Here is a 16,199-nt window from a genome sequence, read left to right on the forward strand (position 1 = left end):
AAAAACAAAATAAAAAGAATTTTCGTTATTTGAAATAAAATAAACGTTATCTGAAATAAAACAAAATACAAACAACTTAAACATTTATTTCAGCTAGTTGCCAAAGCAATATTTCTCGTTTACATTTAGTTTTAATTGATGTACTAAAATAACTAAAACTATGACTGAAATAAAATATATATATATAATAACTTTATTGACATATTTAGAAAAACGAAACAAAAACTTTAAACAAAATTAAAATACAAACCGAAAATATTAATCTAAATATCAAAATATTAATAAACTAAAATAGATAAGCTACAAAAATAACACTGATTTGTCTAATCGAGCTTGAACCTGGAAATATATAAATAAACGTACAAATAAGAAAATCTTCGGTCAATTCCATTATTCATCATCAGTTTTAAATCACAAAATATGAACACGACTCTTAAATATCATTAATATTACTATTAGCAATATTGGTACTACAACCTTTAAAGAATAAAAAAATAGTTTGAAATAAAGTCACACTTTTTATGTTTGTAAGTTGTTCTGTATATTTAGACGTTTTCCCTTTGCTTTTCATTGTATAATATAACATAACATAACATAACATAACAGAACAGAACAGAACAGAACAGAATAGAATAGAATAGAATAGAATAGAATAGAATAGAATAGAATAGTCATATTTGGTTGAACAATCGCTTTAAACTGACTCCGGTCCAAGTTCCAGTCCGGTATGATGGTCTCGATCCATTCCACATTTTACCTCATATCTCCCTGTTGTGTGACGCAAAACTGAGGTCTGTTTTTAGAGGCACACACACAGATGAAATGTGTTTGAAACTGTTATGAAATGTATCTGTTTAAATGAGAATGAATTAGGAAGCATGAATATGAGTGTGAAAAGCCTCCGCTGTGTGTGGAGAGGATGGAGGTGTTTCTCCTCCAATCAGGGAGGCGCGATGAACGTGTTTGACAGGAACATGAAGCGCAAGCAGAAAGAATGGGCATCATCTTTACTGGACAGCGGCAAATACGATTACCTTCGAGACGAGGTGAGATAGATGCATTTCTGATACCTGCGTTTGTTTCTACGAGAAGTCAAGCTGTGTGTGTGTGAACTTCTGCTTTCATGGATTGTGTTTGCAGGTGGCGAGCAGAGTGGCAGACAGAGTTTATGACGTCTCAAGGTCACTGTCCACATATTATTAAACGCATGTTAAAGGGATAGTTCACCCAAAATGTTTAATTCTGTCATAATTTACTCATCCTCATGTTGTTCCAAACCTGCATGAAGTTCCTTCCTCTGCTGAACACAGAAGAAGATATTTTGAAGAATTGTGGTAACCAAACAGTTGATGGGCATCATTGACTATAGTATCTTTTTTTCGATACTATGGAAGTCAGTGTGTTCTAATAGAAGAAAGAAACTTAAAGGAATACTTCTTAAGCCAAAAATAAAAAATTCAGACATTTTTAATGTAATGTTGTTCCAGACCCGTTTGACTTTATTCTGTTTTGTGGGATAGAAAAGGAGATGTTGAGCAGAATGTCCGATCGGCTGTTTACCGCACAATAGCAGTGAATGGGGACTGGGGCTGTTGACCTCCAAAAAAGCACCATGAAAGTGCTCCACACGACTTTTGTGCTATATTTCTAGTCTGATGATGAACTCATACGATAGCTCTGGGTAATGAACAGACACATTTATTTTTTATTGCATTTTGGGAGCTCAAGAAATCCAGTCCCCATCCACTTTCATTGCAACAGCAATGTCTAAATGTGTGTTAACCAGAACAAATGTAGTCATGTGGGTTTTGTATAACATGAGGGTGAGAAAATAACAAAATGTAAGTTTTTGATCCCCTAAATGTCATCGCAGGACTTTCCCTCTGGCTTTGGATGTAGGATCTGGGAAGAGTCACATCGCAGAGCATTTGAGTAAGGTAGAACTGTTCCTAATGTTACAGTGAATGGCATTGTTAAAGAAAAATTAAGATTTGTCACAATTTACTTAACTTCATGTTTGTTTGTTTTTTTTTACATTGGATAATTTGACGAATGTTCACATTACTCTTTTCATACAAAGTTCTGTCATGAAACTCTCGATGGCGCAGGCTAATAGGTCCTTAACTCAACCTGCTTGCAATCACATCATTCTCTATAGGGCACAGCTGATTGGTTCCTGCTGTATCAGTAGCCAATGAGCTCGCTGCTCAACATTCAAATACTTGCTGTAGCAGTTTGCAGTGCGCTTTCAGAAACCCTCCACCTTCCCCAGCTCCACCTGTATAGATTTGCTATGGGTAATTCATGTATGCTATATTGTACAGCAGCAGCATAACAGAGCTATTTCGCCAAGACCAAATATATAAACATTATCATGTCCATTACCATCCCAAACACTCAGAGAGTTGTCATGACAAAAATATAATGAAAGTGAATGGAGACTAGGGCTGTCAAGCTCCTAGTGTGCTATATTGGTTTTAAGACACTAGAAGCTTGACATTCCCTCATCACTATGTATTTTTATTGCATGGAAAAGAGCAGCGTGAACATTCTTTACAACATCTCCTTTTGTGTTCTTAAAAAGAAAGTCATACAGGTTTGGAATGACATAAAGGCAAGTAAATTATTCCTTTCTGTGTTTCCATCTAATTGTGACACTGATTCTCTCTTTTCTCAGGAGGTTGTTGAACGTCTCTTCTTAACAGACGTCTCAGACTCTTCCCTGGTAAGAGATTGCACACGTCTTTATTTCATTGATATGCAGTTGGAACTTATTGTGTAACCCATGATTCTACCGTTAAAACCTTTCGGGTCAGTAAGATAAAAAAAAAGAAAGAAATGAATCACATTTATTCGGCAAGGACACATTAAATTGATCAAACGTGACAGTAAAGACATTTATAATGTTACAAACAATTTAAATTTCAAATAAATGCTGTTCTTTTAGACTTTATATTTCATCAAAGAATCTCGAAAAAATCAGTTTCTACAAACATTTTAATCAGCACAACTGTTTTTAACCTTGATAATAATCAGAAATGTTTCCTGAGCAGAAAATCTTCATATTAGAATGATTTCTGAAGGATCATGTGATACTGAAGAGTGAAGACTGAAAATTCAACTTTGATCACAGGAATAAAATAAATAAATAAATTAAAATATTCTAATAATATTTCACAATATTACTGTATTTTTGATCAAATAAATGCTGCCTTAGTGAGCAGAAGAGACTTCTTTCAAAAACATTAAAAAAATCTTACAGACCCCAAACTTTTTAACACTTATATTTACTTGAACCTTCTTTCTCCTCCTTGTTTTTCAGAGGAACAGGAGGGAATGTGAGATTCCTACTCACTGTGTTGTGGCAGATGAGGAGTTCCTGCCCTTTAAAGAAAACACTTTTGACCTAGTGCTCAGCAGCCTGAGGTACTGTACCACCCCAGTGCATGATGGGAAATGTAAAGATGAACTCTCATTTATAAACCCGTATTCGTCTCCTCAGTCTGCACTGGATCAACGACCTTCCTGGAGCTTTGAGACAGGTAACTAGTATTTTAAGCAAGTGTGCGTTCCTGTGGTGCGCAAGTACTAAATAAACCGAAATTCCCTCTTTTTGTCGTTCAGATCCACCATGTGTTGAAGCCAGATGGCGTGTTCATTGGAGCGATGGTTGGCGGTGAGACGCTCTACGAGCTGCGATGTTCTCTGCAGTTAGCCGAGCTGGAGAGGGAGGGCGGGTTTGCGCCCCATATCTCACCCTACACAGCCGTCACTGACCTGGGCAACCTGATGGGACAGGCCCGATTCAACATGCTCACTGTGGTACGAGTACTCGAATACATCTCAATTCAAAGATTCAGCTTCAGTAGTGGCCAAAAGGGAGGTCCAACATCTTCACCCTTTATTCAAATGTTATTAGTTAAAGCTTTTGTAAGCTTATTGTGTAACTTAGTCGTTTTATTTCGAGTCAAGCTAGTAGCTAGTTTGCCTTTTTTGCCAAATAACTTTGTCAGAATCAAGTTTAGTGTTTTATTCTTCCCTTATATTTAAAAATCAGAAAGATCATCCTCATATTTTGAAATCAGAAAGATCATCCTCATATTTTGATCGTTTAATCAAATTGTACGGTCATTAAAAATAAATATCCCCTCCGTACATCTCTTTTGGCCACTACTGTACATAATCCACAGTGCTTTATTGCAGTCACTGTTTATATATTGTATTTTAAGGGATCTGTTTGATTTGAATTATGAGTGATTATATTGAGGCTCATTATTGTGTTGTAATCCAGGACATTGATGAGGTTCAGGTCCATTACCCTGGTATGCTGGAGGTCATGAGTGATTTACAAGGTAAACCCTGCATCTTATAAATTTGGTGATTTGATGTGTCATTTTTTTAAGTTGATTCTTAGCAAAAAACACTTTGTTCTTTCAAAATGATATGTGCTAATTAATGTGTAATTACATCTACCAACTAATCAAGTATTCTCGTAAGCGTAGAATCTGCCATTTAGAATACATACGAGTGAGTCGCTCGAATGGCGGCAGCCATGTTGCGCCTCCATCTTGAAAATACATTAGCCAAAGAGGGACATACCTGGAAATTCAAGCTTCGCCTTTCACGTCTTTACACTCAGTGGCACCGTGACGAATGCGAGGGGGAGATTACTTGCGACTGCTGGCAGATTTGAAATAATACGGCCACCGTAGGAGTTAAAATGCCCTCGGAATGGGAGGGGCTAGAAAAGTAATATTCAGTTGGTAGTCATATACAATTTCACCGCTAGATGGGAGAAAATCCTACACAGTGTAGCTTTAAATTGAAGGAGAATGTGTTTACGGTTTATTCATCCGCTTCAGGTATGGGTGAGAGCAACTGTGCGTGGAACAGGAAGTCACTCCTGCAAAGAGACACTATACTGGCGGCTGCTGCCATTTATAAAGGTGAGACCGCAAAATGCACAGGATTCACTCAAATGTAACTATAGCTATGTTTCCATCCACCTATTTTTATGCAAGTTTTGGGATATCGCATAAAAACGCTGGACGGAAAGTTTGGAAACGGCAAGATTTCGCATAAATTGTAAGACTGCGCATAAAAAACATATGCACTCAGTTGAGGCGGTCTCTTTATTACAGATATTTTCCACGGAAGTGACGGTTTTGTTCACTTGAACACATGGGAGGCAAACTATGCTTTATTCGCACATGTTTTATACGATACTCCAATCCAAAGTTAAATTTGCATCTTTGGATGGAAACGTAACTAATATTATGTAATAATGTTACTAATATTATTTATTTTAAATTAACATTGTAATGACAATTTAAATTTCCATAGTGTTTTTTTTATTATATATTTATTATGTTAACACTTATAATTCTACGTAGAATAGTGGTTTTCAATCCAGGAGGCAGAAAGATTGATGAATTAAAATAAGATAAAACAATCAATTTGGTTAAAAATCAGGATGTAAGACGTAATCATGTAATTCTAATGATTTTGGACAACCTATGTGGACATTTTTCAAAAGTGTGATTTATAGACCTGAAAAAGTTTAAGTAATTCATAATGAATATAATTTATATTTGCATTTTTATATAAATTTAGTCAAGCCATAACATTTTATCGGGTAGAAAATTTATATTTAATCAATAAGTAATGTAGATTCATAGGTAATAAAAAGTGTAAACTATGAAGAACATTCAGTTATTGGAATTGACCTTTCGCCGGCCCCTCCCCCAAAACGGCCATTGTCCAATCACACATCATAGCAACCGTTACTATGTGAGCATGTCCGACAAACATTCTCCAAGCAAGATGGTGAAGCGGTGCGCCCACGGCGTTTGTAAATGTGTGGAATAAGGGCTGCCTCCGACAAAAAACATTTTCTAATCGACTATAGTTATTTATTTAAGCCATTAGTGGACAAATCGCCCCTTTATATTAATTGAATTACTTAAATTACTTAAATAGGCTATAGCCTACAGGTTAATGAGCATTTACGTAATATAGCCGCACACGCATAAAGCTTGCCACAAAGAACCAGTAAAAGTAATTTGGGGTCAGTAAGATTTTTTAAGAAATTAAGAAAAGTAATTGGCAAGGATGCATTCAATTGATCAAAAGTGACAGTATAGACATTTACAACGTTAGAAAAGCTTTCTATTTCAGAAAACTCTGAAACTTTCTATTAATCAAAGAATCCTGAAAAACAAAACAAAACAAAAAACTGTTTTCTACATTGATAACAATCAGAAATATTTATTGAGCAGTAAATCAGCGTATTATTCCCTCAGGTAACGTTAGGTTGCACGTTTTCTTGCGTGGGTGGATGTTGGAATCAATAATCACGTTGTTTGCATTCGCCTATGATTTGCCGAAATCAAAATGCTGACATTGAAAGTCCCGCTCGGAGCGGTAAATCAAACAATGATTTGTCCCTAAATAATGATATATTAAATCATAATATATTATAATTATTGATAGGATGATAACAGGTGTCGTGATCAGCACTGCTGCTGTATCAGTCAGTGGTTAGATCAGCTTTGCAGTAAAAAAAAAAAAAAACAGGACAAGGGAGATATAAATTATGCATTATTAATTATGACAAATAAATTATGCCCAAAATACGGGACATTTGGCAACCCTAACGTTAGTTTTTTCCCTTCCCCAATAACAAAGCACATAACGTTAGCAGGGCTGAACTGGAACAAAACAATAAAAATCTAATTTGCTAATAAAAATGAGCAAAATATAGCTAACAGCTCAGATAACTGCGATTGTCTGCAACAAATCGGAGAAAATCAAGACAGAAGAAGAGGTCTACGATGCCTGGGGATGCTGGTTCATCACAAACTTCCAAGATGCCGTCTGCAAGTGTTTATGTCGATTGCGTGGGTATTAGAGATTTTTCTGCGATTGTCATGGGGTTTCTCAGATTTCACTTGAGACCGGTATGCATTAGCCTCGATAGTTGTCGTATCTCCTTCATTGTGTATTTTTATATTTCGAATATATCCCTCCACGGCATACTGTAACCCCTTTTGCCTCGATCTGGAGGATATCGCGGAGGTATTACTCCAAAAAAGGTCACTGACACGCACGGGTATACCTCTTCCCGTCATGGCAATCTGTCGCGCTGGTCGTGTTTGACCATTTGTTTGTCGGACGTAGCAACAGTAACTAAGGGGGGCGGGGCTCGGCGAAAGGTCAATTACAGAATTTTAATTATTTATAATTAGGTTATTTAGTTATATTATATTGTCACTCCTAGTCACTGTGGAAAAAGAAAGAAAATTAGCCGTTTTGTCATTACAGCAGAAGTATCTTGGCCCTTCAAATATTGTCTTTGCCAATGGATTCAATAAGTCTTGAACACTAAATTATTTTCTTTACCTAAACGAGATTGATGACCCCTAGATATTGTGTAATTTCTTTTAGAGATGTACGGCAGTGAAGACGGCTCAGTTCCAGCCACGTTTCAGATCCTCTACATGATTGGCTGGAAGCCTCATGATTCTCAGGTCTGTTGCATTTTCATTGGTCAGAATGGAACAAACCACAGCCAATCACATTCCTCCAAAAGTGGAACTGTAGTCAGATTCTTATTTTTGCCATCTTGTGATGAATTTACAGGCGAAACCAGCAAAACGGGGTTCGGCGAATGTCTCGTTCGCGGATCTATCACAAATAGACAAACTTCAGACCGACCACCAGAAAACCAATGACAAGTCCTAGGAGTCAAGTTTCATCCCTCAAATCAACGTACGTGCTTTGAAGGATCTGCTTTACTTACATGAACATGATTACACTGAAATGTTGCATCAACAAACTGTATTTTTGCAAAAGCTTGTTTGACAAATGTACACCCAACATAAATAAACCATGAATTTAATATGGTGCTAAACAGTTTGCCTTACTCTCTAAAACTGAGTTACCAAATCATGTTACTCACAAGTGATTACATTCAGTTTCAGAAATAAAAAAAGCAAATGAAAACATTGTTTTAAAAATGTATACATCTTACACTCAGCACTCTTATAAAGTATTCTACAGCCCAACTAGCTCAAGAAACTCCTAAGGGCTAATATAGCAGTACTATCCCTTTCCTTCAAACATCATGAGATCAAGCTCCTCTGTACAGATCATTTACATATACATATGGCTTTATAGTGCTGAACATTAATCTTTCTCCAAATTCAAATTGCAGCATATTCTACATTAAAAGCCCTTTAACTGCGTCCAGGGCAGTGAGCGGGACAATCGTTACTATTTCGGTTTCTGGAAGACATTGGCTCACGGTACATGTGGCATTTTGTGAGCTTTGACCTCTTAGTGGTTATTAAAAAACACATCTGCTAAATGTTAGCATGAGTATAATGGATGATAATGAGTATATATGGATTGGAGCCAATCAGAGGCCTCCGTTCTCATTAATGGCAGTTACAACAAAGCAAAGCAGTGGCGATTCATTATATGCAGCAACTTAAACATGAACTTGGTTTCAAGTGAATCACAAACCCAAATAGCAGCTACAGGACATCCTGTTCATCCACAGAAAAAGGCTTTATGGTCCTCGATGTAAACACAAGATGTTTGAAGCAGGTTATGGTGAACATCAGTTGTTATATGAACATATTTCATTTTCTTCTATGCATTTTAAAGCTCAATTACAGCCAACAAGGCACTAACAAAACTATTTACATCTACTTTGGATCCTTTCTTCAATCTTTTCTCATTCCTCCTTCACCTGATTTCCAACTTTCCTGAGTGTGTTCATGAGAATACGAGTGTATCCAGGTCTTATTTCACCTCAAAATCAAAATCAAATAAAAAGCAGATTTTTTTATTATTATTATTAGGATTGTTTCCATTATGATATTATTTACATGACAATATAAATAAATAAAAATTATATATTATTTAAAGTGATTGTAAAGTATTGTAGCATTGGTTGTATTTTTTAGAATAAAAAATATTTTAGTAATTTTAACGTGAATACAGTAAACAAATTCTGAATCACCCCAGAATAACAAACTACAAAAAAAACCCTTTAAAAGTAAAACGTGCTTAATTGTCATGCAAATAATGTCACAATGATTTTTTTTTTTAAATGGAGAATATAATTTCTTATTTTTTTCCCTTTGATTTTAGGGTAAAATGACTTTCTCGGTTTGTATTTATGTGTGTGTGTATCAGAGAACTGCATAAAGTGCATGTAAATTAGTGTTTGTGTGTTTTATTGGTGTGTGTGTGTGTGTGTGTGTGTGTGTTTGTGTCAGCCCGTCCCGTGACTGCTGTAGTCGAACACTCCCTTCTTAAAGAAAGGAGAGATGTTGCACACGGCGTGTTTGGAGAGTTGTAATCCACACTCGTCCGTTCTCAGAGGAGAAGAGGAGGATGATGTCATCATCACATGGAAGAAGTTCCGCAGGTATTGCTGGGAAAACACAATGGCATCTTAGATTAGAAAAACACCTTCTCATTCAAAGGTGGATGACAGTCAACACATCTGATTACCTCCAACTGATTCCGGCGCTCCGCAATCATTCTTTCGTCTCTGTTTCCAAAAATCTTTTTGGGAGGGAAGGCCAAAGCCGCGAGCTAGAACAAGACATTCACAAATTAAAATGTATGTAATATTCCATAGTTGGGTAAATCCCACGAAAACACGGCAAGATTATATTTAAATAAAATCAAGTGGCGAAAAAAATTAATGGATGATCTTACTGTATATTTCCTCATATTTTCTTTGAGCAAAATATTTAATCATTTTGGTGTGCAATATATTTATAGGAATGCAAAATTTTTTTTAAATATAAATATTTAAAATAATGATACTTTTTTTTTTTTTTTGACAGGTTACATGAATAAATTTGATCTAAAATCAATGTAATCTTTTGCATTTATCCAGAAATAATGCATAAATCAATCAAAATAAATGTATGGTCCTAAAAATGTTCTTAACTTTTCTTTAAGCTTATTATTTAATAATTTGGGGTTGATGAAATACATTTATTCAAATAATAATAATAATAATAATCATTAAGATTTTTACATGCATACATACAAGTTACATACATACATTTTTTGATCTGAAATGAATTTAATCTTTTATGTTAATGCATTTATCTAAAGCAACTTATGTTGTATTCCAGGCAGGGCTAGACAGTAACTTTTTTTGCTCACCAGCCACTGTGGTTAGTTTCTAAGTCTAAAAGTTATTAGCCACTCCGAATTTTCACTGACCACAATATTGACATCGATACCAAGGGGAAAAGCTGCCATTTAGATATTTTTAATATTATTTCATAATTTGGTAGCAGGGACATTAGGCTGCTGTCACTTTAAGACCTGACGCACGCATCCATTATACTGTTACACGTGGGTTTTCTTTCACTTAAAACATAACTGACTGTGTTTACATGAATACTCGTCAAGAGACATTATTTTGTGTGTATTTTACTGTTTAAGCGCAATAAGTAGCGAAAAATAACTCAATTTAGTCCTGAGAGGCGACTTTATGTGCCGCACTTTGGGTGAGAGCACAAAATCTGCAGGAATGAGTACAGTTATGCGCAATAAGTGCAATCCCACACCGAAATTCAAGCCCTGTAACAGCAACAATATTCATCTGGAGCGAATGAAAGGAGTGAGTGAGTGGAGGCGGGTTTATCGGAGAGATGAGAGGGAGAGAAAGAGTCTTGTGTATCTATTCTGTGGAAAATGAGTATTAAAAGCGTTTCAGATATTTCAGTATTGAAAAATCTATATTTTTTGACAACACTTCATTGCACTTTATTATTTCAGATGCCTTTTTAATAGACTACAATTGAAAAATGTATGTATTACATATAAAATTCAGCCTGCCAAAGTGGCTATAGGAGTGACTGCGTTACACACCGCTGCTGAAATACACCCGCATTCGGCAGGTGTTAATGTCAAGCCCAGATTCCAGGTTTATATTTCATAAGTACGTGCACTCTCTGGGAATCAAACCCATAACATGTTTCCATGTGTACATGTAGGTCATACCTCTGGATATTTCAGCTTCAGAGACTTATGCATCTCCCGAAAACGACTGTATCTTCTAAACACCGTCCATGTTTCATCCAAAACCGTGATCTGAACACAGACGCAAAACACCAAGTCATCAAAGATTTTCATGTACAGAGATTTTTTATTCAGTGGAGGTCGCCGGATGGTCAATTCGACAATTCTCATAGATACTGCACTGACTGAGACTGTATAAAACGCAGACAAACCTTGACTTCAAACTCGAAGTGTTCGTCTTTGCCTTGTCCGCACAGGACGTGACGTGGAATACTGATCTTCACAGGATCTTTCAGATTCTCTGGACTCGGATCCAGGGGAATGGACACCAGTCGCTGTGGAAAGACGGCCAGTGACGGTCAGAAAACATGCTAATGAAATATCATTCCCTAAACACATACAGTAAGATCATACCTCGTATTTCAGTTTGCGTGGATCCAAGCGTTTTTTATCGTTGTCCTGAGAGATTGAAATTTGAGTTTATTAGGGTCACAAAATTAAACACACATTACTCAACGGAGCTGATTTCAGGGGTCAAGCGAGTACTTGTTTGTCATTTCGTATGAATAGCTATGTTTCCATCCAATGTTGCAAATTTAACTTGGAATTAAAGTGGAATGTCGCTTCTGGGAGGGAATTAAACCAAATCATTCTGAAGACAGACTTTGGCTCAGGGATTTCAGAACGACCAAACCAACATCTGAGATGCTGTGTGATGCGATTTTGGTCAGTCCAGTTATCCAATCACATCCTCTGTTGAGGCAAAGTCACATGAGTTTTTTGTTGTGCATTGAAGGATTTATAAAAAAGAAGGGAAAAAAAAAGAAAAAGGTGTTTCCATCGTAGTTCTTATCGGATAATTTTTTTTTTTATCCGACTCAATTGAGCACATACGTTCCCCCCCCCCCCCCCATTTTTAGAATTTATGCGCATCTTGGTATTTCCATCCAGTGTTTTTATGCAATATCCCAAAATTTCAATAAAAATAGATGGATGGAAACAGTGAATGTGATTCAACCAAGTAGAACATGTTCTTGGATCAACATCTTTGTAGATCCTGGAAAAAGATTCCAATCAACCAATCAGATTTGAGGGATACAGTTAATGTCAAGTTTAGGCTTACAGCAAGGGTTAGATGTTTCTACATCAGTGTTATTCACCTATCATTTCCCTCTGATTTTAGGAATAAGATATGGGTAGGGTTAGGACTAGGAAACATGTTGATCTAGGAACATGTCTAGGAACAGAAAAAAAAATCATTGCAGCAACAGCAAATGCATTTACACAAGAAATCAGTGGGCAGGCCGCATGCTCCCAAAGTGGAAAACCGCAGAGGAAAGACCCAATCTATTGACATCAGAGATTGTGGGCAATATGCAAATCATTAAGGCTGGATCATGCAAATCACAGTCCACTCAGCTGGTGCTGATTGGCTGAGGCCTGTGCTTACCTCATCCGTCAATCTAACAGAGCTACCGTCACTATCCTGCTCCTCCTCCTGTAGAGTTAAACAACTGTGTTGGTGCCAAAAACAATGTGTCTCTTGTGCATGACTAGGGAGACATTAAACTATTTTCCCACAATGTGTGCCTGCACAGAAATCTCTGTGGATAAAATGTTGAAAGCTTTGGCTAATTTGATTGTTTTTCCCTTTTAATAAGTTTGCAAAGTTGTCACAAATCAGTTTTTTGCATTGTCATGGTTTATGGAGTGTAGATTGATGTGGAAAAAAAAAAAGTTATTTAAAGTAGTTTAACATAAGGCAGCAACATAACAAAATGTGAAAAAATTAAGGTGTACGAATACTTTCACAAGGCACTGTATACATATATAATAGTGCTGGCATAATTATTAGGCAATTTGATATACCGATCTTTTTTTCAAGCACAGTTTACCAAATTTCAAACCACATCAAACTTAATAACTACTATTAATTTTGTATGTAATCATTGTTAATGTGTATGTATATATATATATATATATATATATATACTGTGTATATATATATATATATAAAATTGTTAACAAGGACTGGAAGCGAAAAGAAAAAAAAATTAAAGAAAAAAAGATATTTAACACACTGAAAAGTTATTAAATGCCCATGAGAAGGATGCAATACTAATAGAAATTGAAAAATTAAAGTGTGACCATAGGACAAGAAATGCTCATTGTGGTAACGGGGTCACACAAAACAAAAGAAAACAAGACGAATATTGACTGCAAAAGACTTTCTGGTGGTTTCACACTTAATTCCTAGTCTCCAGTCTATAGCTGTACAGCAGTTTAAAGTGAGTGACTGTGCGAGCTGTAGTCATATACCTGCAGTGAGTCTGAGGACAGCGAGAGCGTGTTGTTGTTCTCTCTGTTCAGCAGGTTCAGTTTCTGCATCCTCCTCTGCACCTCTTCTTCAATATACATGTTTATCCTGAAGGAGAAACGAGTCATTAAAGGAACAGTCCAGCATTGCTTGGCCAAATCACAAGCGAGCAGTAAAACTGTCCAACATGTTGCGTGTTCGAGAGCACAAAGCAGCGCGCGCACCTCTCGTCTCCCACAGACAGTACGCTGGGGAGGGTCTGCATGGGGCTGACGGGCGACTGGTTCACATTGTTCTTTTCCTCTCCGCTCACGCTCAGACTCCGCACACATCCTTCACTCTCACTGATCCTCTGCTTCAGCTGGGCAATCTCTCGCTCCATCCTGAGAAACATCCACAATAAAATCAGAAGGATAGGGGGTCCTAGGGTTCGAGTTTGTTTTTATTTATTTTTAAAGTACATTTTTTGAGGCTGTTATAGTTCATGTCTGCACTTAAAATCTTAATTACATATTATATGCTTAGCGTGATTATTTTTCACATTCACATTAACTAAATAAATTTAATAGTATTTCATCCTGCTTTCTAAAGACCGGTCAGAAATTTGTTAATTAATTATAAATTAATTACACATTAATTATAATTATTTTACTCTTTTTTTTCTTTTTCCTTTTTGGGAAAAAATGTAAGTGCCAATTTCAGATACACTTGTCAATTTAATAAAAAAGTAAATATTTTCCAGATCATATTTTAATAATTGATTTTAGTATACTGACTACATAAAAGCTAATTGTCAATTTTTTTGGCAAATACCATGTACACATACATACATACATACATACATACATACACACACACAGCATGAAAAAATATAAACATATATTGCCTTGATGCTTATGGGAGGTTTATATTTATGTGAATTTATTGGAATTATTATGCATTTATGTTTGTTTTTTAGAGGATTTTATGTTTAATGTGAGTGTTCTGGCATGAAAATGTTCTAAATGGGATTAATAAAGTTTTTACCATTACCTTAATCATGTTCTTACACAGTATAATTTAATATTCTTCTTCTTTCTGAACTCCTTCTTCTTCTATAAATGGATTTTTATACATAAAAATATACAGCTCAGCTTCCTTTATATTTATGAATAGGATCCCACAAGAGGATCATCGTATTAGAGGGTCCTTCGCATCACAAAGTTTGAAAAGGAAACCCCCAGTGCTAGTGTGCTCCTATAAAACAAGCCCTCACCTGTCCTGGTCCGGGTCTTGTGTTCCTGTAAACTTGGAAGTGCTCTGTCCCAGTGCGGACTGTGACCTCTTGCGGGGCCCTTCAGGGTCCGGCTCCAGGCTGAGGCTCCTGCGATAGGCCGAGTGTTTCCGCTCCAGACGCGCGACCGCCTGCTCCAGAGCCTCCCGCTGCTGTTTCTCCCTCCACTCCAGGATCTCCTTCTCCTTCCTGCGAACCTTCTCCTCCTGTCGGGCCACGTTTGCAGTGAACTCGTACGACTGCTGCAGCTGCTGCAACTGCTCTGCGCTCGCGCTGTACTGAGACAAGCGCTCCTCCTTCTCCTCCAGCTCCTTCTCAACCTGCAGAGAAGAAACACACAGCAGAGAAAGATAAAGGACAGGTTGTGAGATGCTGCTACTAAAACAAGGTATTAGGGTGAAAAAAAATCTTGGGTTTAAATAAGTTAAACAAGTTTCTGAAATTCTGGTATCCAGGTATTGCTCAACTTCCTCCTTCAATGTAAGTCTACAGGAATTGTTACTCTCATTTTATCTATAGCCAGATGAAAATTATATGTCTGGTCACTGTAAAAAACAAACAAACAAACAAAAAAAAACCTTCTAAACCACCTGCAGGATATGAGGTATTATCATTCATGCCATGCTGGGATTTGTAGAAAAACTAGGATGATGACTCTAATGATTTGGTGAATCAGTTTTTTTGGGATCTGATTAATTTCAATGAAGTTGCGTTTTGCCACACTGACTAAACCATTACTTGTTGGAAAAACAGGACAAAAATCATGGACAAGCTGAACTTCTGTCAGTTTTAAAAACAGCTGAACTTCTGTCATGTTTCTAAATTCACAAAAATATTTCAGCAATATTAGTGTTATTTTTGTATCATTTATATACTATTATAGCATTTCATATTTGAATTAGCTTTTCTTTTTAAGATTTTCAGTTTTCATTTAAATTTTTGTTTTTAGTAATTTTGTGCTTTTGTTACTTTTATTAGTTTTTAATATTTCTATTTAGCTTTATTTTTGTTTCAGTTTTAGTTAATCATTTCAAGACAACATTTCAAAATTTCGTAAAAGTTTAAAGCTAGGGTAAGCAACTTTCGGAGAAGGCTAGCAATTAACGAGTTAGCTTTGAAAGCATGAGATCCCACCCTCCCTTCAGAGCGCCTCCAAAGTCACGCCTCCTTCAAAACACATGAACTTGAACACACACAGCCAGAGCAAAAGTGTCACAAGAGACAGCGTTAAACTACCTCATGTCTCAAAGCAAATAACGTTACAATAATAATGAACAAACAACTTAAAGAGCTCTGACCTGCACCACCTGACTGCTGCAGATTCATTTCAGCGTTGATAGTGTTGACACAGAAACGCATAAATTCAAGTCATGAACTAATCTGAGTATAACGTCACAGGTTTCCGTCTCTTCCAAATTACAGCAGTTATGGTGTGAACGCATCATCAGCTGGTTGTTTTGGTTCAGAAGGAACTGTAAAAGGCGGCTGCTGTTTCGTTTGCGCTGCTCAGTGACTGACGTCTGTCTAATTCTGCATAGCATTAAACGCACT

The 16,199-nt window shown here is 36.5% G+C and overlaps 2 protein-coding genes across 5 annotated transcripts in view; one reads left to right on the forward strand and one right to left on the reverse strand.

Annotated features, from left to right (window-relative positions):
* Positions 1-559: 559 nt before the first annotated feature.
* Positions 560-7,900, forward strand: ndufaf5 (NADH:ubiquinone oxidoreductase complex assembly factor 5). Its single transcript, XM_082164252.1, has 11 exons — positions 560-1,046; positions 1,141-1,181; positions 1,874-1,937; positions 2,678-2,725; positions 3,323-3,426; positions 3,503-3,542; positions 3,625-3,822; positions 4,292-4,352; positions 4,863-4,946; positions 7,447-7,529; positions 7,642-7,900. Exons 1-11 carry the CDS (start codon positions 840-842, stop codon positions 7,741-7,743), a joined length of 1,032 nt encoding a protein of 343 aa, XP_082020378.1. The 5' UTR covers positions 560-839; the 3' UTR covers positions 7,744-7,900.
* Positions 7,747-16,199, reverse strand: part of kif16ba (kinesin family member 16Ba) — a 31,224-nt gene continuing 22,771 nt past the window's right edge. For 2 of the 4 annotated variants that reach the window (XM_082164194.1, XM_082164193.1), the window contains 9 exons: positions 14,631-14,968; positions 13,600-13,758; positions 13,378-13,483; positions 12,509-12,556; positions 11,473-11,517; positions 11,271-11,393; positions 11,041-11,130; positions 9,526-9,609; positions 7,747-9,445 (listed from right to left, as the gene is read on the reverse strand). In XM_082164194.1, coding sequence (XP_082020320.1) covers positions 9,284-9,445; positions 9,526-9,609; positions 11,041-11,130; positions 11,271-11,393; positions 11,473-11,517; positions 12,509-12,556; positions 13,378-13,483; positions 13,600-13,758; positions 14,631-14,968 — 1,155 coding nt within the window. In that variant the 3' untranslated portion in view covers positions 7,747-9,283. The remainder of the gene's footprint in view (positions 9,446-9,525; positions 9,610-11,040; positions 11,131-11,270; positions 11,394-11,472; positions 11,518-12,508; positions 12,557-13,377; positions 13,484-13,599; positions 13,759-14,630; positions 14,969-16,199) is intronic. The other 2 variants (XM_082164195.1, XM_082164196.1) reach the window with 2 other exon arrangements.

Source organism: Leuciscus leuciscus, assembly GCF_965113295.1.
Source record: "Leuciscus leuciscus genome assembly, chromosome: 3".
NCBI lineage: Eukaryota > Metazoa > Chordata > Actinopteri > Cypriniformes > Leuciscidae > Leuciscus > Leuciscus leuciscus.